At 44.8% G+C, this 25,092-nt stretch overlaps 1 protein-coding gene across 2 annotated transcripts in view; it reads right to left on the bottom strand.

Annotated features, from left to right (window-relative positions):
* ROR1 (receptor tyrosine kinase like orphan receptor 1) overlaps positions 1–25,092 on the bottom strand; it is a 184,057-nt gene that overhangs the window by 41,055 nt on the left and 117,910 nt on the right. For both annotated transcript variants that reach the window (XM_030495773.1, XM_030495774.1), the window contains exons 2-4: positions 20,770–20,841; positions 7,148–7,435; positions 5,391–5,421 (exon numbers count right to left, since the gene is read on the bottom strand). In XM_030495773.1, the coding sequence (XP_030351633.1) occupies positions 5,391–5,421; positions 7,148–7,435; positions 20,770–20,841 (391 nt within the window). The remainder of the gene's footprint in view (positions 1–5,390; positions 5,422–7,147; positions 7,436–20,769; positions 20,842–25,092) is intronic.

Below are 25,092 nucleotides of genomic sequence, written 5' to 3'. Positions count from 1 at the left end.
GAATCATAGAATCGTAAGGGTTGGAAAGGACCTTAAGATCATCTAGTTCCAACTCCCCTGCCATGGGCAGGGACACCTTGCCCTAAACCATGTGGCTCAAGGCTCTATTCCATGCTGTTCTGATGCTCCCACTGTAATAAAGTCAAAAGTCTGTGTTGTTGAGTGACCTATTTCACCTGCAGGCTAAGCCTTTTTTGAAACAACACAATAAATTGTGTGTGGTTTTCTGACACAGAACATACAGAGCATTGTCCTGAACTCTTCCCACTGATTACACTCCAGCAGGTTTTGTCTAGCTCATTTTTAGACTGGACCACGCAAAATGGCATTATTGTTTTCTTTACCACTATAGCTCTTATGGCAGTTCTCGAACACGGCTCAAGTGTGCTCCCCCTCCTCTCATTTCATAGAATCACAGAACCATAGAATGGTTTGGGTTGGAAGGGACCTTAAAGCTCATCCAGTTCCAACCCCCTGCCACGGGCAGGGACACCTTTCACTAGAGCAGGTTGCTCCAAGCCCCTGTGTCCAACCTGGCCTTGAACACTGCCAGGGATGGGGCAGTCACAGCTTCTCTGGGCACTCTGTGCCAGCGCCTCAGCACCCTCACAGGGAAGAGCTTCTGCCTTATATCCAATCTGAATCTCCCCTGTTTAAGTTTGAACCCATCACCCCTCGTCTTATCACTACAGTCCCTTTTCTGTGACTTGCCCCTAGGGTTTCTCCTGGAGTGGGTGAAGTTCAGGGCAAGCACAGGGTCATTGCTCCAAGTAGAGGAAACCATACAGAATGGGAAAAAAAGGACAATAATAATGGAAAAGACTGCGCACACAACCATTTCCCAGGCCAAAGTATCTCTATCGTTATATTAAATTCTCTCATCCCCAGGAATCTGCTGTGCTCTGACCTCAGCCCCTTCTGATTCTGATCTCTGTAGCAACACAGAGACCTGAGGTTAAGATACACATTTCTACATCCTTACAGGACCAAACCTTGCCATGGATGATGGATAAAAACTGAGTTTCAAAGTGATGCAAAGCATGGGAACTTCAAAAACAATGCTAAAGTTATGGTTTTTCAGGGAATTTTCAGAAGTGATTGCTACAGCAGTGCATATATATGTGTATAATATATGGACCCACACAGAAATATGCACTGCACAAGTATACGCTGACACATGAGTTAACTGCAAAATGCTCCCTTTGATCTTCCTCAAGTTATTCAATCAACTTGAGTTTGCATTCATAAATTCCATGGAAAAAAGAAGGGGCCACATTAGCTGATGGTGGCCTCTTACACCAAGAGTCTGCAAGACCTGACTTATCTGCCACAAGAGCCCCCCTCCAGACTTCTGCTGTTGTGGAGGTGCCCTTGACACCATCCACTTCATGGAAACTATTCCAGCAGCCCAAGAGCCGGAGCCTGTGTGGCCGCCCAGCTCCTGGGCACACATCCGGACTGCAGGACACAGGCATTCTCACTCTCCCCACAGCTCACTGAGCTGCTTGTAGCTGGGGCTGTATCTGTAGCACCTTCCGGCAACCCAACAGATAAAATAATGATTTATTTATAAAGCAGGAGCGTGGTTGGGGGGTTCTTTGAAACCAAAGAAGCTTCTTCAAGCTATGTCAGGGAGGCAGAGCACCAGAGCACATTAATGGAATGTAACTCCAGGGCCTGGCAGATAAGGGCTTTAAAGCTGACCTTTGCCAAACACAGGAGAGCTAAAGGAAGGACATTCAGGTCAGCCTGTGTTTGATGCTGCAGCAATACCTTTGGGTTCTTGGTTTCCTTATAGACTGCAGTGGTGTGTTTCTGCTGGAGTTTCTTTCCTTCGCTTCACACTGATTTGCAAATCAGACGTTTGGCTCTAGCTAACTCTAACAGTGCTTAAGGAAAGCAGAGAGAATAAGGATATAACACACACGTGAGTTATTATGTTATCCAGCATTGCCTGTGTGCTTTTACAGAAGTCATCCAGTTAACCTTTTTACTCTTTCAGCTACAGTTGGCCCATTTATTTTCCTGCCATCACATCAGGGCAGAACTCGGCGCCTATAAATTATGCAAGGAAAAAGTGCTGAGCATATGGAGTTTTTTAAACTCATGATCCTCAAATTAAACCCTGAAATGAACAGAACCTTCCACTCATGGTAGATTGATAAAGACAACATGGGAAAAGCACGCCCACTGCACAAGGCTGCTGCTTGCCACTGAGTTTGTTCATTGCCTTATCATCGGGGAAGAAACTCATGCTGATAAGGCAAAAACATCATCCAAGTGTGAGTTTTCATTTACACGACATCCTTCAAAGTGCTTTTTCCATATTTAGCCTTCATTTAAACACTGGAAAACATTATGGTATGTCCCTATGACGATGCATGGTGAGTGTCCATTTGCTCAGAGCAACATCAGTGTCAGCTGGCACAGCGAGGTCAGAGACACACAGGTTCCCATCAAAACCTGATTTTGGGGAACCAAAATGAGCTGAACCCATGGATCCACAGCCACTTTGGCCAAAGCACCAGGACCAAAGCCTTAATTTTTGAACAAATGTCAGGAAGATATTCTATGACCCAGCTTCCAAGACTATTCCTGAAGAAAATATTTCCCCATAGGACTCCCACGAGTCTTAAATGGTGGCAAGAGAGGTCGGCCATGTAGTACATCTATCACCCTGGAGCTTGAAAATTGAGGCTGGCACAGACAGAGGTGGTTTTCACAAACAAAAGCAGGTTTTTTTCACGACTATCTAGCTCATCTAATACCAACAAGGAGTCCTAATATGGCATCAAGGCTACGAAACAACATAATAGTCTGAGGGCTGATGTAGTTGAAGGGTCTCACAGGGAGGAAGCTCCAACTTCTCTCCATATTTGAAGAAGTTTACAATCAAAATACCAGAAAATTATGTTTTAATCTCTAGAACAACTTAAATAAGTTTGCTTTTCACACAAGAAGATTTAGAAGAGCTGTATAAAATGCTCTGTTCCCCTATGCTGGGGAGTACAGAATCACAGAATTACAGAATCCCAGCCTGGTTTGGGTTGGAAGGGAGCTTAAAGCTCATCCAGTTCCAACCCCCTGCCACGGGCAGGGGCACCTTCCACTAGAGCAGGTTGCTCCAAGCCCCTGTGTCCAACCTGGCCTTGAACACTGCCAGGGATGGGGCAGCCACAGCTTCTCTGGGCTAAAAGCAGTACCAGTGCCTTTAGCCAGTAGTCCTTCAAAGCCTTTTTTGTGACACCTGTGTAATGTAGGTTCAAGAGGATGTATACTGACCTTTTTTTACTCTCATTTAGTATCAGTTCCAAGTTCATAACTTCTTTGTCATAAGCTCCTTCCTGATTCTCTTATTTCACAAATTAAATCTGGTTTTCTCCAGGAATGTAAATGTTCTCCATTCAGGGAAACAAAGATCCCTCTGCACGTTTCTTTGGATGTTTCTCTCCAATGTTTAATATAATGTGACCTCTCACTAAACAGAGCCCACAACCTCCCAGGGTAATGAAGTGTGATTAAATATCTTTTATGGTTATAAAATTATAAGGCACAATCATAAAGTCAACTACTAAAGAGGATGTCTCACTTTCTTTTCACCTTTTCCACATTCTTTGTGTTTGCACACATGTACACCAATATTGAAAACAAAATGCAAATCTTGGATGAAGTTACTTTAAAGCCAATTTAATGTTTCATATGGCGCATACAGAAAACTGTGACTATTTATTCCCTTGATATATGGGCTTTGCACGCAGAATAAGACAGGGCCATGTTAAGCTAGCAGAAAGGTGCTTAGCTCAGGTAGAATGTAATACATCCAAACTAACACTTGTGACACTGGTTTGTTTCTTCCTCATGGTCTGGATGATGTTGTGTAGATACCACCTTAGAGCTCAGCCCAACACTCACTAAAGCAGAGGGACCATTTGCTGTTACTTCTCCATATCTGGGTGAAGCTTTTAGCTACTTAATTGTGGTCTTCCTTTTGCAGGGGGGCAAAACCCCCCCAAACCCTGCCAGAAAGTAAAAGGCAGAAAAGCTTCCAAAATCCATTTTGTTTTAAACAAGTGAGGCAATCCTGAGTGGCCTTGGCAGTGAAATTCCAGCACAGCTCTCTGCTTTCTGTGCTCACACTGCTCTCTCGTGGGTTTGTGACCACCAAGGATGTGTTGCTTAACCCTACAACTTACAGAACCCCCAAACTAGGTGGAAGTAGACACTAAATACACGTCTCCTCATTAGCTAAGCATCCAAACTGCTAAAGAGCACAACAAACCCCACATCCCACAGCATCATGAAGCTTTCCTCCCCTGAGCACCCCATCACAAAATAGAGCCAAAGTCCACACAAAGAGTTCCCCTTCCAAAACAAACTCAGTCACTTCACAACAGGTACCTTGAAAAGGGAAGACAAAAATACGTTTTATGATGTTCCATTAGAGGGCATCCTAGCATGTCCTTTTGTGGTCAGATGCTTCCCTAACTTATAGTCTCTGCCACGCTTTGTGAATGATCTTCTGTAGGGACAGTCAGGAACATTTACATCTCCAAGCTTTTGCATCCTTTGTTAACTGTATTAATAGTTTCATTTTATGTTAGCTGGTACTGTATTTCAGTTCTAATGGGGCAGCTTCCCTCACCAGGAGAGACAAGCTTTCAGTATTGTTCCATACATTTAAGACATGAATAAGTTGGACGCACCATCACAAAACCAATTCAAACGCCAGAAGTGCTGAAGATCACACTTGAAACGATAAGTACAACAGGTGAGCAAGTTTGACCATGTAGCTTGAAACTAGAGGGGAAGATAAACGTATGTTCTCCAAAGCTACCAAAGACAAAAGCTCCCCTGCCAAAATACATCCATGTGGCAACTGCTCAGACCCAGCAGCATGGACCCAGCAGAAGAAACCAAACCTGAGCTCCAGGATACTTAAAACTCAGTTTTCAGACAGTTTACTAATATGGGTACAGATAGATACAGATACAGTTTACAACCATCAGTCCCCTTCAAATCAGTAAGAAGCCCCTAGGTAGTAAAATCTACTTATAGTGATAAATACTTTCCACATGGGGCCATGACATGTATGAAGATCAGTTCCTACTGATACTTGTTAGGTACACTGAAATCAATTCAAAGACTGAAGGCACCAGAGGATCTAAAGGTAATAACAGTGGAAATTAAGAAGTCTAGGGTAAGAAATAGAAGTTGACATGATGACATGAAAATGTATCTGTGAGACAGATAATTCAGTTATAATAAATTACCATCCTATCTCATTTAAAGTGGAATGTAAAAGTGCTCCTGTCACACAAAATGAAAAACGAACTTCTGACTGCCGAAATGCAAGATTAATGAATCGACACAACAGACATGAAACAACTTACGATGATCCTGGACTTGCTGTTGGCGGGGGACCTGGAAAAGTGACAGAAGAAAAACAGTGTGATGAGTTATGGTGAGGCAGCAAGCAGGAAGCTTTTGAAAACCTTTTAAAAGATAAAAGTAACAGTCTGTCATGTTGGATGTGGTTTATGTAGTTTAACAGACAAGTCGCAGTTTGGCAGTGCCAAAGACAAGACCATATCCTGTAGCAGTGACTGTCTGCAAAGCAGCATAGACAGGACAATAGACAGGTGAGGCACCCCGCCTTTCAACGGTCCATCACAGGAAAGGTTACAGCAATCCACAGGAGGCTTGTACAAAAGCATGTAAGGAGAAAACAGCATCATTTCCCCCTATCGGTCTTCATTATTTATCAGGAAATTCATCCTAAGCCTGATTCAGATGCATTGATTGAATTCGCTCTGACCTCAGTGGGCTTTGGCTGAAGGGGTTAGCCATAGAGTCACTCACAGACTGGTTTGGGTTGGAAGGGACCTTAAAGCTCATCCAGTTCCAACTCCCTGCCACGGGCAGGGACACCTTCCACTAGAGCAGGTTGCTCCAAGCCCCTGTGTCCAACCTGGCCTTGAACACTGCCAGGGATGGGGCAGCCACAGCTTCTCTGGGAAAAGTCTGTGCCAGCGCCTCAGCACCCTCACAGGGAAGAGCTTCTGCCTCAGAGCTCATCTCAATCTCCCCTCTGGCAGTTTCAGTTTCAGTTCAGGGTTTTGTCATTACTGCCCTTGGTGCTTTTGGCAACTACTGGAAGGGCTGGGGAGCGGCTGCAGAGCATGTTCACCACACAAGAGTTGGCTGCAGCATATTTCAGGGAAGTTCATACTAATGAGTATTTGCTCTAGAAACCAAATTGTGAGATTCAATATTGCTTCTGTCATAAAAAAAGAAAAATACTCACTGTTTTCTACAGAAGCATCTGTATAATATTAAGCATCTGTAAAATATAACCCTTTCATACAAAAATCTCTTCAATTTCAGATACAAGCTAAAAGCCAACTGCCTTACGAGAACATCTAATGATTAATTTCTTATTATAATTTAGAAAATGTGGGAGATTCACAAAAAACTACTATTAAACTCATGACACACATCATTCCTTGTGTGTTATTTGTCCAGTTCCTATAAGGATTAACTAGGACTCTGTGCAAGTATATTCATCCCAGTAAATCACTTCCCTCTGAATGTGGAGGTGGAAAAGACACATAAAATCTGTTTCTTGTTTGTAATCTTCCCAGTTGTAAGATCAGCTTTGAAGGTGATTATCTCAATATATACTTTGAAGAAAAAGTGCTTATTTTACCTGATAGGGGTGTGTGTGTATATATGTATATATATATCTGCATCATTAACACACCCCCAGTCTAAACTTCAAGTTGAAATTTCTCACTTATTAGAGACAAAGGAGGTCACCTGAGAATAAAATATTTCTTCTCCTCTGGTCTGAATCCACCCAGGTAACACATGAATGAACATTGCTGTTTCGTGACCCATGTGTTTCAGTCCTGCTTCCAATAGGCTTTTATACAGCAAAAGCCACCACTACAGCTGCCAACACCAGCATCTGAGCTAAACAAAGAGCAAACCTGCCAGGGAGGATAAACTGTCACCCCAGAGATGATCCCAGAAATAGGCTGAATCAGACCAGCTGATGCTAGTCTGTGCATTCATTTCCAGTGGACAAACACACCTTTCCCCAGAGCTGTTTCTCTAAGATTGAACAGCAGAAAATGAGAAAACTTACCAAATTTTACAAAGAGCACACCAGTTGTAGAAACAGTCTTTCTGCCGTTGGTTGCCACGCACTGGAAGTAGCCAGTGTCTGTAGTGTCAAGGTTCCTTATCCGCAGGCGAGACCCATAGCTTGTGGCACGGAAGGAGATCCTCCGGGGCTCCTGGACAACCGGAGCATCGTTCTTCAGCCAACGCACCGTTGGAGGAGGGTTGCCAGAGACCTTACAGTGCAGCTCTGCGGTCTGCCCCAGGGTGGTGGTGATGTTGTTCATCGGTTCATCGAGCGTCAAGAAGTAGTCTGTGAAGTAAAAGGGCAAAAAAAAAGGGTGAATAAAGAACTCCAGCTCAGGAAATGCCATGTTAAAGAAAGCTCCTGATTGTCTTTGAAAGGGAAACAAAGGAAGTGGCTATCAGGTTTAGCAGAAAGCAATAATAGGTGTTAACTGATGTTTCAGGACAGGCAATAGGTCCCACACAGTTTTGTATGATAATAAAAGGAAAAACATTTGGAATTTCCACGGACTATTGCAGCACTGAATTTCTTGAAAGCTTCTTTTCCTTCATACACCCATGGATTCTCTCTACTTTCTCAACATATCATAGAATCCCAGCCTGGTTTGTGTTGAAGGGACCTTAAAGCTCATCCAGTTCCAACCCCCTGCCACGGGCAGGGACACCTTCCACTAGAGCAGGTTGCTCCAAGCCCCTGTGTCCAACCTGGCCTTGAACACTGCCAGGGATGGGGCAGCCACAGCTTCTCTGGGCACCCTGTCCCAGCGCCTCAGCACCTTCATCCTATCTGGCTTCATTCAACACAGAAAAAGGAGGTAACACTGCTTTTCCTTTTTATTCTTCCCTTTTGCTAACCAATAAACATGAAAAACAGGTATTAGAAATCTGGCTGCTCATTTTGATGCCTCTGCCTATGCAGATCTGCCTCTGCTCATGGTAGGACCCACGAAACGTAGGAATATATGAAAAGAATCATTCAGAAGTGAAGATCTCAAAGCCATTTATAATCAATTCGCAGAGCAGTGTAGACAGTACAATGTGAATGAATCTGTAAGCACTAACAGCATAGATGAGGAATAAGGATCATATCTAGGAGATGGAGACTTTATTCTCACTGTTTTTCCCTTGCTAAGTTTATCTTCAATCTGAAATAGGTCTCATGATAGGTGCAAGCAGAAGATCAAGAATTCTTTTGTTAAGATAGAGAATGTTAAATCAAAACTTAGCAAAATTAATCTCTTTTAATCCATCTGTGAGCATTGCCTTCTCCTGTCATGTGCTGTTTCATTCTGCATTGTTCAGGGCAAGGACTATTTCCAGTTAACTGTATTCAGCATTTAATTAAATCCTTCAAAGGCAGCGAGTGAGATGGATTTGGGACGAGGAATGGAATACGTGGACTTTCATCTCCGTGTCACAGGTTCAAACCTAAGGTGGTCATTAGTAGCCAAACCCCATCATCATCTGCTGCCTGTCTCAGCAGGGTGGCCAAGGAATGAGACATCCAGAGTCTGTTCTCTGCTCCTGTGCTCTCAGAGCCAACTGGGAGGTCAAGGAAAGCCCATTGGTAAGTTAACTTGTGCTGTGCTGCTTATGTTCCACCATTCTCATGTACATCTACTGTTAACCCCAGGAATAAGCCTGCCTAAAAGTATGAAAAAAATCCCCAGCACGTATAAAACCAGCTTAGCCAACTACTTGCCTAAGTAATCCACTTCCCTTCATTATTTACTTTAATCATGGCTTTACTAGATACTCCATTATGTTTTGTGTATATCAATATCTCTTTCTTTTGTATTTAATCTGCTCAGCACACAAGCACTTGCACAACACTTCATAAAAGGCATCCCTGTTCTAAAGATGGTCCTAAGGAGCCATTAGGATAAACATTTAGCACAAAGGCACTGCCTACACATATATTTTTCACTGGTCAACTGGCCTTTTAATGTACAGGTATGAAACTGGGCAAAATACAACCGTTACCTATGCTCCCATGGCTCTCATGAGTTAGGAAATCTGTGTATGGAGTGAAAAGAGCAGAGATACAGCCCTCAGTGAAGACATACAACAGGGTCCAATGGCTCTTGGATGGTCCAAGCGGTGTCACACTGGCCTTGCAGCTACACAGAATCATTTCTGGAAGCTTCATGGCAAGACCAGATCTATTTCTGAGTTGCTATCTTAATAACCACCCTAGGAAGCATAATCGAAGTCAGCACACATGTTCTTGGGTTCTCTCCACAATCTGGGTTTAATAAAGTCACACTAATAGCATGGAACTGCATAACCACATTTAATTATCCAATGTAGTATTTCTATACCACAATCATTTACTCAATTCCTGATAACGTTTCAAAGCCTGGTTCAGACATCTACAGTATAACACAGCCAGAAAACAGGATGGCCTCAGTCCTGTGATGGTCTTAATGACAATCACCACAGTAAAGACAGTGTTTTAAAGGTCCTGTGGTATACAGGAGAGGCAAATAAAGGAGTGAGGATGTAGGGTAGGTTTCCAAAGGCTGGAGAAGGATTTTAAAGTATCAGTAGCAACAATAAGTCAGTGAAAAAGTATGGTTGTAATGCAAGAGCTATGGTGACGCTTCTCTAAGGTACAAACAGAAACAGTCTCTCAGCATCAGGAGCCAAGGGGTTGGAACTAAATGGTTTTTAAGCTCCCTTCCAACCCAAACCATTCCATGACTCTATGAATCTACGATTCTGACTCCTCTATGTGTTCCCCACCTTCCGCCACAAACTGCTACAGAAACACTAAACCAAAACGCAGCTGCTAAATTCAGCTTAGCTTAGTCCTCAAACCCATACATTTCACATCCAAATCACAGAAAGCAGATCATCTGAAAGGAGATTTAAACAGGGCAGGTTTTGAGCAGTTGGAAGCTTCATGAGAAGACACTTCTCACACATGTGTAGTTGAAAATGAGCTGAATGTCTCACAATGCTCCCAAAAAACTTTGGACTGTTACCGAGGCATACAAAATTACAAGCATTCCTTCCCTGGCACGCACAGAAGCCATCCATTGCTGGTCTTGCCTGGCATGGAGGGGCCCAAAAGAAGCCTAATTCTACTTTTAACACTTGTGTCTAACTCTTACCTACCAAAACTCATCAAATCTCTACTGCCACTACCCTCTCCCTTTTAGAACAACTATGCAAAGAACATATCAAATAGTTCCTGCCTGCAGCCAGGTTTCTGTCCAGGTGACCCCATTGCCATCAGCATTAACATCTCCTTCTGGGACTAAAGGCCAAGGAAAACGATGGTAAATCTTCCTTTTGTGCTCTCAGCAGGAGGTGAACAGGGCTGATAAAATGGGATGCACCCGGTGCTTGCACACATGATGAAGACACTGTGTCGCATGGCCATAGCCTTTGAGCACACCATGGTTCACCATATTGCATTTCACAGCCTCCCAGCCATCATGGAGCTCCCCAGATGCCCAGAGTTGACTCCCTCTGACTTAAAGAATAATTCCTTAGAAACACCATGGTTCTTATGTACAAAGTAATTACTGTGCTCCTGAGAATTAACTGATGTAGTGGCACTGGCCATTGGAAAGTCTGAGTTCTAATCCTGGCTCTGAGTAGTCTTGGGGTGAATCACTTCAGTTGTGATTTTTAGAAGAGCCAAGGGGAAGTAGACACCCAAAAGCCAATGAGAGCTCACACGGGATTTGTGCAACTAAGTCCTTTTAAAAACAGCCTTAAACCTTTTGGCTCAATCTCTCCAGCTATGAAGTGAGGATAATAATCCCTCTTACATCATGGGGAGGCTGCTATGTACATTAATGAGATAATGCTCATAAAGCACTTTGAAGGTGAAAAGTGCTATGCTGGGAGAAGCACTCTTATTATATTTTAAGTGAAACCTCAGGGTTTCAAGGACAGAACAAAAGCCGGTCCGTATTTGAGAGCAGCACTCTATAAAAGCACTTTGGAAACCTTTTCATTTAGAGAAGTAAGGGGAGAACAGCCTGAAAAGGTTCTAAATAAAATGTAGCCCGCCTCTAATTTAATAATAGTCAAACTGATTTTCTTTTAATTTGTAAAAACAATTTACTGCTGGGCCTAGACCCCGAATGCCAAGTTTCAGCCCACAGAGGTTTTTTTTCCCCTCTAATGGCTGAGTTATAAACCCTGGAAAAATGCTGACAGCCCCTTTACTATAGCAGCACTAGCGGGTGCCCTATAATGAACTTTTAAATGACTTGAGATAGTATCTGGAAAGCCAAGCCTGAAATATATTTCTGGGTTTGAGCCGTTGCCAATGCAAACACAACACATCATAAGTCATCTTCATGATCCTAAGCGCATAAATTGGAGACACTGCATATAAAATCCAAATATTAGGTATCCTTCAAGGCCAGCCTTTCTGCTGGTTTGATGTTACAGAACAGCAACAGCTGTGCAAGGACAAAATGTAGTGTGTTGCGTGCCTCCAAAGGAGGGAAGTGTGTGTATTTCCACGGCTCCGGTTTGACATTGTTAAATAGGAGCCTACCCGGCCGTCATAAATCCTGAAGGATTCATTCCGCTGCTTTTAAGTGGAACCCAGGTGGCTTTCAAAATAAAAGCTCGTCCTCTCCAGCCAAGGAATGTTAATCTCCTCTGTGACCACACGGTTACTCTATCTTAAATTACCAAAGACACATCTTAGAGCAGTAACACCCTCTTTGCTAGGAGGAGGATTTTGAGAGCTTTTTTGCCCCCCAAGCACTGTGTGAGCTGTATGTTTCTGATTTCACTAGGTGTTTAAAGCACAATGGGGATCCACGATTAGACCCTGAAATGTTCATTTTATGAGAAGAACTGTTGGTTCATTTATCCTTTTCTTTATGCACTTCTGATCTTTCAGAAAAGCTAAAATCAAAGTCTCCATTCAAACCATCGCAAGCCTGAAAACAGCTTTAATCCAGGTACCACAGAGCGTACCAAGTTACTCCTCATTATAGACACGTAACAACACACTTCTCCAGAAAGGAACATCTCCAGACCTTTCTCAAGCAAACCTACAGCTGTGAGGACAGTGTTTCCAGCTGCTGGACAGGAGAGTAAACTTAATTCTTTGTCTAAAGGAAGAACCCTCTGGGCATATCAGAGGGGCTGATACAGTCTGCCCAATTTACTATACGAGCCTGGAAAGAAGCATTTTCATTCACTGAGAGCTTTGGATTTACCCAGACTAGTCCAGTCTGATGCTACATGAGCCCAGAGGAGGCCCCGGAGCTGCTGCGAGGGCTGGAGCAGCTCTGCTCTGGAGCCAGGCTGAGAGAGCTGGGCTGGGGCAGCCTGGAGAGGAGAAGGCTCCTGAAGGGGAGACCTTAGAGCAGCTCCAGTGCCTAAAGGGGCTCCAGGAAACCTGGAGAGGGGCTTTGGACAAGGGCCTGTAGGGACAGGCCAAGGGGAATGGCTTTAACCTGCCAGAGGGGAGATTGAGATGAGCTCTGAGGCAGAAGCTCTTCCCTGTGAGGGTGCTGAGGCGCTGGCACAGGGTGCCCAGAGAAGCTGTGGCTGCCCCATCCCTGGCAGTGTTCAAGGCCAGGTTGGACACAGGGGCTTGGAGCAACCTGCTCTAGCGGAAGGTGTCCCTGCCCGTGGCAGGGGGTTGGGACTGGATGAGCTTTAATCTTCCTTCCAACCCAAACCATTCTAGGATTCTATGTATAACTGGAACTGGATGAGCTTTAAGGTCCCTTCCAACACAAACCAGTCTGGGATTCTGTGATACACTTGGACCTGCCCCGTACCCACGTGTATCGGCCCACCATTGAGCTCAGCTCATTGGAAATTTTCTATATGGAATTAATATCTTTGCAGAAAGTCAACAACACAGAGCCCACCCAGCCTGAAGTCACTGTTGGGGCTTGCTGGCTGTTCCATATGCTCGATCGACTTGAGTTTTAAGCTGAAGAAGGAACCAGCAGGATTTCTGGCTGAAGTGTGGCCATAGACAGAGCACATACTTCTCAGTTGGAAAAAGGATTAACCATTGATTACTTGATCTGCCCATAACTCACAAAGGAAGACAACTCCTGGCAGGTCTGATCCTGGCAGGTCTGATCAATATACCCTTGTTATTAAAAGGGGCAAAAGGAAGACTCCCAGCTGGAATTTCACTTATTTTACATTAATAAAAGTAGAGGAATGACAGTGGGAGGAAAGGGATACCGCATTCAACCCATGATTTGGCAACCTATATGAGGAATATCAGAGCTAAAGAAGTCCAGACAGTCACGAGGAAATATTCAATGTCAACTGCCTTGGGAGAAAAGGAAATACTCCAGTGCCTTTGCTTGCCCAGCTCAGTTTCCTCAGTGATGTGCATGTGCAAGACTCAATTCAGGATACATGCAGCTGTATGTTGGGCTTTCTCTTCCCAGACACTATCTAGAGGGTTTAGTTCCACCTGAGGATAACTTACTGGACTGGAACAAGCTGACCACTGCCTGAGGCTTTATGGCTTTGCAGATGTCCAAGTGTGACATTCACTGTATTTGGGATTCTCAGAATTAATTGCTGCTTTCTGATAATCAGCAGCTTAGAGATTGCACTGGGCAATGAGGAGGGAAGCACAGATGCCTTTGGACTTCCCAAAAGTTATCTGGGGCTGAGCACCTGAATCCCACTGCCTTTGGGTAGGAATTGGACAACTCACTGCCCTTCCTACCAACATGTATTCTTCTGAATATATGCATTTGAGAGTTCACATCTGCCTCTCCTTTTACGAGTCAACTTCCAGGTTTAAGGACAGATGTCTCTGTGATGGCTTCAACGCTATAATCTGGCAAGGGGAAATGAAGCTTTTCTTTACTCGGGAACCAGTTTTATAGCACAAGTAGGAAGCCTCTAAACTTTATCACAAAAAGAAAAAGAAGTGATTTGGAATAGGTAAACAAACGTCCACATCCAGCTATAAACCCAACTACTGAAAACCATCAAGGGATTTTGTTGTCACTTTAGAAGCTGCTCTGCAGTAAAGAGCCACATACAAAACCTCAAGCTATTAAAGGAAGGGTGTATAGAAAGGTATGTGCCTTAAGATTAATGCTGTAGAGTCAAAGAAAAGCTGTTATTTTTGACATTTTGACATAGCATCACTTTAGGATCTGGTTCTTATTAGCCCTTTCTGTGCCTTTGAAAGGTCTATTTTTTTTTTTAGAACCAAAAATGTCAGGAAATTTGGAACAGAAACTTACAATAAAACACGTCCCTTGACCCTCTGATCTATCAATCTTTCAAATAAACAAAGATAGCTGGATGAGCCGGGAAAAGGTTGTTATATACAGTTACCTTGTGCAGAATGCTCAGATATTCACTGCACACACTGAGCTTACATAAAAAATACACTGTAAGTGAAGCATTTTGTGGAAGATTTGTGCCATGAAGGCCCAGTGTTACACAGGGTGGTTTCTTTTTCAGGTTGTGTCCCGTGACCTTCGAATTTCACACCCTGTATTATTTATAAATGAGACATTGAAGCAACACAAACTCTCAAATAAGAACGTACGCTCCCTCAGTGGAAAAGCAAACAAAAGGAGCTAATGTACTGTGCCTAAAAAAATGTTCAAACAAAGTCGTCGTAATTTACGGCCTCGCTACTAATAGGACCCCACAAATAGAATGAGAACCCTGAGCCCCATCAGGGGAGCTTGATTTACTGAATATCCCCCAGATAATCAAGGAAAATAAAAAGGTAAATTGTGCATGAATGTGAAAGCTGTAATTCTTCCCCTTTCACCACGCGTATCAAATTCACATCCCCTCATTTCTAAAGAGGATCTGGAAGTCTCTAAAGAACAGGGGCCACTGACAGAAGGCTTCAATCCACCTGGGTTTCCCCATGTTTGGGTTTGTTCATGTTTTTTAAGATGGAGCTTAACTAAGAGCCAAACTCTCCCTGGGACAGCAGGAGGATTTTCCCTACAACAACTCATAGCGAGGTCATTTCCCTGCCTTGAAAGGTGAAAGACTTGCCAAGGTGACAGCTTTCTCCTGGATTCATCAGTGAGGATGGCAATGCTTGCTTCACACCTCAGGAAGCCCCCAGACCTAAAAGGTCCATCAGCAGCGTGGCTGTACCCACCAGCATGTCCTGCAGCAACTTCTGTGTTCCACAGCCTCCTCATGTAGCTGTTGTCCAGCCCACCCTGGCAGAGAATGTTCTCCCTGTTCTCCAACAAGGTTGGATTAGCTTCAAGGTTGGACAACCTTCTTGGTGATGAAGGTTGAAGAAGCTGCAAACACAGGGTGGTGGAGCAGATATGGCAGCACTCTCATCCCCTATTTTGGCTTTCCACAATTATTTTCAGCTCTGGATGCCCATGGGAGGGATGCTTGCTGTAGGTGATCCTTGTATTGATAATACTTTGAATACTTAAGGATAAATCCCAGCTTAACCTGAAACCACTGAGTGATTTGGGGTGCATTTTGCAAAATCCTGGCTCTTGCTGCCAAGTTCCCCAGGGAATGTTTGCTTTCCATACAAAACCTGGAACACCATGAGACTGGTTAAGTGCTACTGCAGCAGAGACCGCAAGGTCTGGGCTACACAGAGAGGCTGAGAGGGGTGGGGAGCTCAAAGACCGGGCTTGGGATCATGAATGTCTCAAAATGAAAATGGTTCCCAAGCCCTGAATCATTCTAATGTTTTATACTTGTTTGCCAAAGCAGATAGACCATGAAAAGGAAAGGAAAACAGGCAGTATATGCAAAAACTCACTCTAACAGGTTTTCTTTGGAAACTGAAGGACCAAGTGAAGAGGAGGAAGTACCAGAAATGAGGTAACATTAAGAGTAGGGATGTGGAGCTGCTGGAGCGAGGCCAGAGGAGGCCCCGGAGCTGCTGCGAGGGCTGGAGCAGCTCTGCTCTGGAGCCAGGCTGAGAGAGCTGGGCTGGGGCAGCCTGGAGAAGAGAAGGCTCCTGAAAGGGAGACCTTAGAGCAGCTCCAGTGCCAAAAGGCCAGGCTGGATGGGGCTTGGAGCAACCTGGTCCAGTGGAAGGTGTCCAGGCCTGTGGCAGGGGGTTGGAACTGGATGAGGTCCCTTCCAACCCAAACCAGCCTGGGATTCTGATTCAATGCTGTCCTCAGCTCTGGCTCAGCCTGGCCAGGACATACCCTTGTGCATGGGCAGGGAGCTGCTGTGATGAAATGAGCTCCTAAGGAGGCTGCAGATGGGCATGGGGGGACCAGGAGGACTTGGTCAGGGGAAGCTGCAGTGACGGCATCATTCTCTTATCAGTGCTGTAGACTAAACGTCCACTGAGGTTGAATCCTACTTACAGTTAAAAGAAAATAATATTTCAAAGCTGACTCTTTCTTGGCAAAGGCTGCAATATTATCTTTGCCTAAGGATGAAGAGATCCCAAACAATTCCTCTACTGTACCAGATGTAAATAGGCTCTCATTGAAATTCAGACCTATCTATTTCTCTGTAAATAAACTGACATCTGACGGAAGGAAAAGCCAACCCTTCCACAGTTGTGTTTGTGGAAGAGAAGCAGCTGAATGAAGGGCTCTGCAACTTTTTAAATAGGGATCAGGGAAAAGAAAAGCTCATGGCAAATCGGAAGCTTTCTCAAAGAGAAGGAGCACGAACTTGTCCTGTAGCATAAAGGGAGAGGGTGAGAGGGCAGGCAATGCAGGGGCAAGGAGAAATGAGAGACCAGAGTGCCTTCACCAACAGGAAGAAAGATTATAATATGCTCAGGGCTGCTTGAATTGCTCCCTCCTGCAGGAACCCCCATGGAAGGGGACTTTGAGCCCCACAAAGTGATGAGATATGGTCCCCACTGGACATCTCCCCCATGCCAGGCAGCTGCAGGCTCCCCCCTCCCGAGGGACATCTCAGCTGGCAGCTTGAGGGTGACAGACATTCTGCCACTGAGATGGGCCTCTCCTGTGGCCAGACCCTCTTTTTTCCCCTGAAGTTCACTTATTTCTCCTTATACAATTAAATATTCATTAAATCACACTTTCATTTCTCTTTTCCCTCGTGGCATTCCCTCTGCACACCATGGTTTACCCGTCGGAAAAGAGAGAAACGCTCACAGCTAAATTTCCCCTATTTTAAAAGTGATTATTTGATATTTTTTATGCCCAGTTTGTTTGTTGTTTTAAGGTTTTGGTGAGAAACCACCTCCTCCCTCCCATCAATCGCTGCTTTCAACAGCTCTTCACGGGTGGCTGCGTCTCTTTTAAATTCATTTCCTGTTAAAAAGAATAAACAGGCAACTGTTTAATGCTGTCAATTTAGCTTATTTCATAGACACGGAAACCTGAATAAGGCTCAGTTGTAAGATAATCACAGCAGAACTCACCGAGCAAAGGGAAAGCACCACATTAAGTCATGATTTCAAAAGGCAGAATGTTGTTTAGGGAGACTATGAGCTTGTTCCTCCTTCCCAAACACAGGAGGGATGTGGGAGGAAGAGATGCTCAATTCCAAACGGCAGCAGGTAGAGCCACTTAAAGCAGACAGCCATTTAATTGGGAAATGTGGCTGGAAACCACTTTCATGTGGTGAACTTAATAGGCTTGAAAATGAGGTTTACTGGGACTCCCGCGTGACCTCATGGCTGAGTGCAGCAAAGACGAGTGGATGTTGATTCCTTGAGGTGCTTGTTTGCAGAAGAAATGGAAACTAAGTGCATGTCTAATTCTCCCCTCTGAGGTTTCAACCCACCGAGTCAGCATGTGCTGCTGTGTATTTGGCTTCATGCAACCAAGAGAATCAAAGACCTTCAGTAGAACCAGCAGCTCCCACATTAAAGCCCCTGTTTCTCCCTTAGACAAGACAAAACATGTGCTCCTCGCTTTGCTTGTAGGCACACGGGGAGAACCCGCCCCTCTGACTAAGCTTTTTGGGCAGCAAATGCATTTTAATCACCTATGTAAATCCATGTTTAGGTGTGTAAGCTTACAGCAGTCTAAATGCTAATCAGGTCTAGCAAAGGGGCTGGTAATCCCCCAGGAATGCAGGATTCAACCCAGCGAGTGGTAATTGCAGCATTCCAGGCGGATTAGAAGTGGGAAAGGGTTTTAGGTGTTTCTGACAATATACCTTAGGAACAGGTGTCATGGAAGCAACGTGGAAAATGGGTTCATTACTGACACAGGCTCAGCACTGGCACAGAAAGTGTGAGCTTTGCTTCGAGCAATAAGATGACTCAACATCCAGGATGTCACTCCAGGCTTTGCCTCTGCTAGCTCTGGAGCTGCTGCTGTCTGATGGAGCCAGGGTGGGACATCTGAACCCTGGCTGATACAACCCAGCATGGAGAGTATTTTGGAGAAAGCAAGCACCAACAGAGGCAGGCAGTCCATGCTGCCCCCAGGCACCTTGCTCTGTCTCCTAGATACATCAGTCATAGAATCCCAGACTGGTTTGTGTCGGAAGGGAGCTTAAAGTCCATCCAGCTCCAACCCCCTGCCACGGGCAGGGACACCTTCCACTGGAGCAGGTTGCTCCAAGCCCCTGTGTCCAACCTGGCCTTGAACACTGCCAGGGATGGGGCAGCCACAGCTTCTCTGGGAAAAGTCTGTGCCAGCGCCTCAGCACCCTCACAGGGAAGAGCTTCTGCCTCAGAGCTCATCTCAATCTCCCCTCTGGCAGGTTAAAGCCATTCCCCTTGCGCTGTCCCTACAGGCCCTTGGAGAGATGAGGCATTTCTCTCTCTCTTGATACATCCACTATGAAGCTGCTAAACCTCTCAATTCCTTCTTCTCTGGCCACGTATCCTTCACCATCCATGTGTTTTTTGCCTTTTGATATTACTTCTGATCTTTCTGTCTCTCCTTCAAGGTTCCCTAAAATTCTGCAATTGTACAAAGTAAGGTTTTGGAGCTCGCCCACTTGGGGCACATGCTGCTGAAAAAGAAGAGAATTTGAACTACCAGCTTAGAGAAAGCTTAACCAAAATACGGATTAAAAACCACTCTGGTCATAAGAAACCAGTCTACACAAAACCTCCCATTAGGAATAACACCACAGAAGCTACTGGGGCTACTTTTCAGCACAGATCAGATACAATTCACTGCAAAATTACAGTATCTTCAATATCTTTTATGTACCTTCCCCTCCATCTAGGTTTTGGTTGGAGGCACACAGCCTGCTGTGTAATACATAGCAATCTACCAATTCTGAGTGATTTACCAATTGAACCCTTGGGCTCACAGTGGAGAACAAAGAATATATCACTGATGATAATGTGCAATAAAGTATTTCCACCCCTTCAGCAAAGTGTGGCCCTGTCTTCTCCTGTGAACACAGGGTGGGTTCCTAGAGAACGATCTACCCTGTAGGTTAGTAAAGGTTACTTGCCAAGGATATCATAAAAGGACTGAATTAAGACTGTCTGATTGCCTTCTCTCTGGCATTTTCTAGCTTTTGACTGGCTTTGTGGCCTTAACTTGCTTTATCTAAGCCACTTACTCACTTTTTACTTCTCCACAGCATTGGGATGTTATCTAAACACAGCCTGGACTTGCAGCCCTGCCATGGACACCTGGATGAATCACTGCAATGGGCTGAGAGATCCATTCTGTCAACGCCTCCTTTCAGCAATGACTGAGAATTGGGAATTGTCTGCTTAGTGACTATGTGTTTTTCCCCCTTTCCCACCAGCAAGCACAAGCCCTTTGACTTTCATCTTCTCCAATGTGTCCTGGATCACCAGGAAGCCCTGCTCCTTCCCTGGTGGGAAGGCAGATGTGAAAGAGTCAACCTTGCCTTTAAGTACTCAGAACTACATATTCTCTTCCTCCTTCAGCACAGAAAACATATTTATGTGTAAACACAAACCATCATGAACACATGTTCATAAAAAACATTATCAGAACACAGACAAAACATTTGGAAAAACCATCTGTGGCACAACTCCACGATGGGAAATTTCAGTCTAAATAAATAGTTACTGGTTGGCCAAGTTCTAAGCAAGTGAAAAGAGTGGTTGACAAATTGCACACTTGGTGTGGCTAACAGCATCCTCCACTGTAAATGTTACATTAGAAGCATTTCAGAGACCAGATTGACTCAGGAGCTGCAGGCCACTGCCTGGCAACAAGGGCTAGAGGAAGCTAAGCAATTTGGCTTAAATAATTGGTGGTGCCTAGTTTATGAAATGAAGGGGAATGAGAAATGCATCCCTTTGTTTTACAATTCATGCCCTTTGGAGAGCTCCAAATCACACATAATTACCACCTGCAAACGTATTTCCACCCCCCCATCCCCCTAATTTCAAGCCTCCAAATCTCATAACAAAACCCATTGAGGCAAACTGCCTGTCTGATGCTTGTTAATTCTGAGTTCAAACCCTGAGATCCAGCAGACAAAATGTCAGGCAGTTCATAAACCAACAGAACTCACATCTTGAAGTATTTTTACCATGTGGAACGTTTTACTGGTACAAGAAACGAGCAGAGCTTCCTCCAGGAATCACAGAACCACGTGTAACTCAATGTCAAACGATCACAAGGGAAACAAGGTTTATCTGAAATGCCCCCTCACCCCTTTGCTTCGTGATCTGGCAACTCAAGAAGAAGAATCGAGATTTTTAAATGTGATTTCACATCTTTCTATTTATTTTTTCTGTCCACTTACCTTTATCTAATTCACTGGAGATGTTCCATGAGGACGTGGGCATAAAATCAGCAACAACTGATGAATTTACTCCTGGAAGGGAAAAATAGAGAAAGAAAAATAAAGATGCTGCTAATATATTGATTCTGTATCATCAGGAGAGTAAGAGACATTTATAAAGCTGCTGTCAGAGTAATAAAATCATCTGAAGAACAGCAGCTCTGAAATGCACTCGATGCTCTGTGTTGGCAGGCTGAGACATCCGGGCAGCAGACCCAGTGAAGTGGAGAAAGGCACCGGGCCAGCGCTGGGGTTGGTTTTGCAGTGCTGTTCCCTGCGAGGCCTTGTGTTAATGAAACAATCCATCTTTGGGATGCATTTGGTCCACCTTAAAATCTCTCCATGGGGTTTATGGAGGTACAATCACTGCAGTGACGAGGTTGCTGAATGTGTTATCTATCAACATTTAATCCTGCAAACCCATGTGCATGAGGAGACACTGAAGTTAACAGGGTACTTGTATGAAAAGTCCTCCTACAACTCATGCAAACACAGGCTGGAAAGAGTGATGTGATCATCAGAAACATTTTCTCATTGATGCATCTCCCTTTTCTTGATGAAGTTGAATGGTGACATCAGTCTTTACTTTTATTTTTACCTGGTTTTTAACACAGAGTAAGTTGTATGGAGGATGGTGTCAGGAGAACTGCCAGCACACATCCAGCCTCAGCTACAGGCCATGGTAGAACATCAGTGATTTCATCAAACACCCATATGAGGACTCTGGTGTATAACTGGAGGGAGGGAATTACTGTCCCCCTGTTACTGCTGACCCACGTGCACCTAATGAGGCTCTTCAGGCATCTGTGAAGGATTGCTGCTGGAGCAGGATCTCTCTGAGTCATCCCGAGGGATTAATACACATATATACGAGCTTTAGTGAGTGATGGTGTGAAGAAGGGGTGTGCACACACATTCCATGGCACAGAAACGCCGTGCACCTCCTAATTCCCTGTATCCACCCAGTCCCAGGAAACCTGACCTCAAAAAGGAGGAGAGTGGTGCTGGAAAGGAGTGCTCCGGCACTGACCGTGGGAGAGGAGAGCGAGCTTGAACTAAACCCAAGCAGCGCTCAGTGTGTCACCTCCCAGCCTAAATACTGAAAAGACTTACTACAAATTAACATCCTGCAACCCAAATATGCACCCTGGATGGACCCCTGGTGCTGGGTGATCACACTCGGTCCCAGAGGTGCACAGCAAGGGCAGAGTCAAGCTGCGTGGTGCAGTTGACACACTGGAGAAAAGGGATGGGATCCAGAGGGACATGGACTCGCTGGAGAGGTGGGACCATGTGAACATCATGAAGTTCACCAAGGCCAAGTGCAAGGTCCTGCTCCTGGAACAGTGCAATCCCAAGAAGAGCTACAGGCTGGGTGGAGATAGGATGGAACATCCTTGAGGAGAAGGACTTGGAGTGTTGAGTGAGGAGAAGCTCCCCATGACCCAGCTTCAGTGAGCGCTTGAGCCCAGAACCCCCCCATGTGCTGGGCTGCACCCCCAGAGCATGAGCAGCAGGTCAGGGAGGGGATCCTGCCCCTCTGCTGCGCTCTGGGGAGACCCCCCCTGCAGTCCTGATCCAGCTCTGGAGCAACAGCACAAGAGGGACGTGGAGCTGCTGGAGCGAGGCCAGAGGAGGCCCCGGAGCTGCTGCGAGGGCTGGAGCAGCTCTGCTCTGGAGCCAGGCTGAGAGAGCTGGGCTGGGGCAGCCTGGAGAAGAGAAGGCTCCTGAAGGGGACACCTTAGAGCAGCTCCAGTGCCTAAAGGGGCTCCAGGAAACCTGGAGAGGGGCTTTGGAAAAGGGCCTGTAGGGACCGTGGCAGGGGGTTGGAAGTGGATGAGCTTTAAGGTCCCTTCCAACCCAAACCATTCTATCATTCTATGCTGAGCATCAGCAGGATCCCAGATGAGAACAGGACTATTGTGAAGTGTATTGATTTTATTTTGACACCATCCCTTCAGCTTGTTCCCAGACAGCTTTTAACTACAAAGCGATTTCACTCATAAAACTGTGGCAGTGCGTGGATATGCTGAGATGTTCTGCTTTTATTTGACCAGTTGGCAACTATTCTATTTCGTTAAAAAATCACAAGAAAATTGTAAACACCAAGTCACACAACTGCATGAAGCAGTTCAGCTCAGATACAGCCACTGCACTTGTTATAAATATCGCCTTTCTTGAAAGCCCACCTGGTAGCACTGCTTATTTAAGGCTCTGTCAAGTATTTCCAATGTAAACATCACAGTTGAAGGCATTATAATTCACCTACCAAGACGGCCCTGGGCCTAGGCAGGACAGAAACCCACTGATGGGGACAAATCCTGAGATGAGCTCTGAGGCAGAAGCTCTTCCCTGTGAGGGTGCTGAGGCGCTGGCACAGACTTTTCCCAGAGAAGCTGTGGCTGCCCCATCCCTGGCAGTGTTCAAGGCCAGGTTGGACACAGGGGCTTGGAGCAACCTGCTCTAGTGGAAGGTGTCCCTGCCCGTGGCAGAGGGTTGGAGCTGGATGAGCTTTAAGCTCCCTTCCAACCCAAACTAGTCTGTGATACCCAGTAAAATGGGGCAGCTCCCATATGCCTGTGATAAAACTCCCCTGAGACAGAGATCTGAGGTGCTGTTGCCTCTCACTCCTCCCACTGAAACCAAACAGGTTCATCTCTCATGTCCACAGGGCACTGCTCAAACCCATAAGAAATGGGTTCTGTCATTCAAACTCCTCATACATTGAAGTTGTGCACTTGACAATGCATTTTCTGTAGGTTACATCACTTCCATCAACTTGGAAATTCACTTGTATTAAGAGCCCACAAAAGAACCGTATTCGGCAAACAGCTAACACACATTCACCAAAATGAAAGAAAAAGTAATAAAAATACTGTGACCAAATGCAGTATTTTGCTATTTAAAACTCCAGAGTGTGCATATTAACGTTTTTTTAAACAGGCTTTGAAAACATGACCATGAATCTCACAGAGCAGATGTCAATCATCTGATCTACAGAAGAAACCGCATTAGAAGAACAAACTTTACTCTTTGTGAGATAGTTCTCCAGTCTGGAAATCGGTAAATTTCTGATATTCCTGAATTAAAGCTCTGATTTCAGAGCAAGGCATCACTGTGCCCTGAGTAAGCATTTTATTTGATTGAAAGGAACATGCAGAGCAGCTACACAGCATGGGAACATATCACCAAATCAAAGTTAATGCAGGAAACAAAAGCATCCCAGGAAGAAGTCCACAATACATGCATGAATTTCATTTCTAACTGTGATGACTTAGCATTGCTGTGCATGGAAGTGAGAGCAGTGATACCTCTCCTTGGTAAAACCACGTTATAACCCTGAGGCCAAATAGGAAGTGTGCTCCATTGGAAGGTGAGCTCCTGGCCAGCCCAGGAGAGGTGAGTCATGGATGGCAGAAGGATCAAAGCCTCATCTGACCAAAGTCATTCCTCCCCTGGAACCACCTTGCTCATAACTCTGCCTCCGGGAGGAAAATGGGTTTAAAAACCAGACTGGGAATGAGATGGACTTTTTTCCCTTTGGGGACACACCACGTGCTAGTGAGCCAAAGAGCTGGAGCACCAAGAAGGTCACATCAAATGAAAGACACCTACAGCAATTCCACCTTGGAGCAGTGCTCAGCACCCATCACTCCACTCACCAGTGGCCCATCCACTCCCTTCACTCACTGACCAGAGCTTCAAACTCCCACTAACCAATTGCTCCCGTTACTCTGGAAATCCCATATGTGGGATTTACACACAGCAACTTGCACTTGGGGCACTGGAACAGGCTTGCCCATTTGCTGTCACCATGAAAAAAAAAGGAAAACCAAATCTGCTTAATATTGCAACTGGATTTGAAATGAGGAGTGGAAAAATTAATCCTTGAATGTTAAAAATTCCATCTTAAGCCTCACTTTAACTACTTGAACAATAGGATTTGTTTTGAAAAGAAGTCAACCTGAAAAATGAGATCAGCAGAAAGAACCATTATCCTGTTAAGGTTTATTTTATGGATGAAATCATTCCAGATGAGTGATGAATCTTACCCTTAATACTGGAAAGATAACTATCTGTTCAAATCTCCATCACCATTAAGAGATGTTGGTCTTAATGAGAAATCACAATTAGAACCCTTGTGAAGAGCCAAGTAAAGTGTATTCAAATACACTCCCCACAGAGAAGTTGGCTAATACCTGCCTTTATTACCATATTGCCTAAGTGTAGAGTGACTTTCACACAAGTCATTCCTTTTAAAGCCTCTGTGATTAAATAAACTTC

Source organism: Strigops habroptila, chromosome 8 (assembly GCF_004027225.2).
Source record: "Strigops habroptila isolate Jane chromosome 8, bStrHab1.2.pri, whole genome shotgun sequence".
NCBI lineage: Eukaryota > Metazoa > Chordata > Aves > Psittaciformes > Psittacidae > Strigops > Strigops habroptila.
Note: the sequence above shows the minus strand (reverse complement) of the source record. Positions and strands in the feature narration are given on the sequence as shown.